The following is a 629-nucleotide window of genomic DNA, read 5'->3' as shown; positions in this document are numbered from 1 at the left end:
GGCTGCCACCTCATCCAAGTGCGGGGTCTCCTTCGTCTCTGCCCAGTTGGCCCCAAGATCCCCCCAGCCCACATCATCCGCCAGGATGACGATGAAGTTGGGCTGCCCGTGTGCTGCTCGGGGAGCCGAGAGCCCCGCCAGTGCCGCGGCGAGCACCAGCACTGCCCGCGGGGAGGGGGTCCCCATGGTGCCACACGTCCCCTCCCACCCACACCGGGGCACCGGTGGCTTCATCTTGCCCAGATTCCCTCTGCTGCGTCCCCACGGGCGCAGTTTGGATCTCTGCGGGCCCTCGCAGCGATGCAAACGTCCCCTCCTTAGCCGCTCCCGCGAGGCCGGGCCGGCGGCCGGGAGCCCTGGGTTTGCTCCCTTGGCTCCTCTGTCTTCCACACCCAGGCACAGCTGATATTTCTGAAATCAGCGCCAGCAAAGGTGTTATTCTTAGAAGTCAAAAACACCCTTTGAAGTCACTGTCACCCTATTTTTAACTTTCCTTCCTTCCTGGTAAATATCTAATTAGATGCCAAACCAAAGCGGTATTTTTCCCTCCAGAAGCGTGCTCGATCTGTGGCAGCAGCTCTGCTCCCCTCGCCGCAGCCGGAGGGATGTTCGCGTCCAACAAACAGCTC

The 629-nt window shown here is 61.4% G+C and overlaps 1 protein-coding gene across 1 annotated transcript in view; it reads right to left on the bottom strand.

Moving 5' to 3' along the window:
• Window positions 1–608, bottom strand: part of ARSG (arylsulfatase G) — a 31,120-nt gene extending 30,512 nt beyond the window's left edge. The window contains exon 1 of the mRNA XM_035901554.1: window positions 10–608. Coding sequence (XP_035757447.1) covers window positions 10–234 — 225 coding nt within the window. The 5' untranslated portion in view covers window positions 235–608. The remainder of the gene's footprint in view (window positions 1–9) is intronic.
• Window positions 609–629: the final 21 nt, after the last annotated feature.

Source organism: Egretta garzetta, unplaced genomic scaffold (assembly GCF_000687185.1).
Source record: "Egretta garzetta isolate BGI_Z169 unplaced genomic scaffold, ASM68718v1 scaffold19, whole genome shotgun sequence".
NCBI classification, from domain to species: domain Eukaryota; kingdom Metazoa; phylum Chordata; class Aves; order Pelecaniformes; family Ardeidae; genus Egretta; species Egretta garzetta.
The sequence above is the reverse complement of the archived record's forward strand: the minus strand, read 5'-3'. Positions and strand labels throughout refer to the sequence as shown.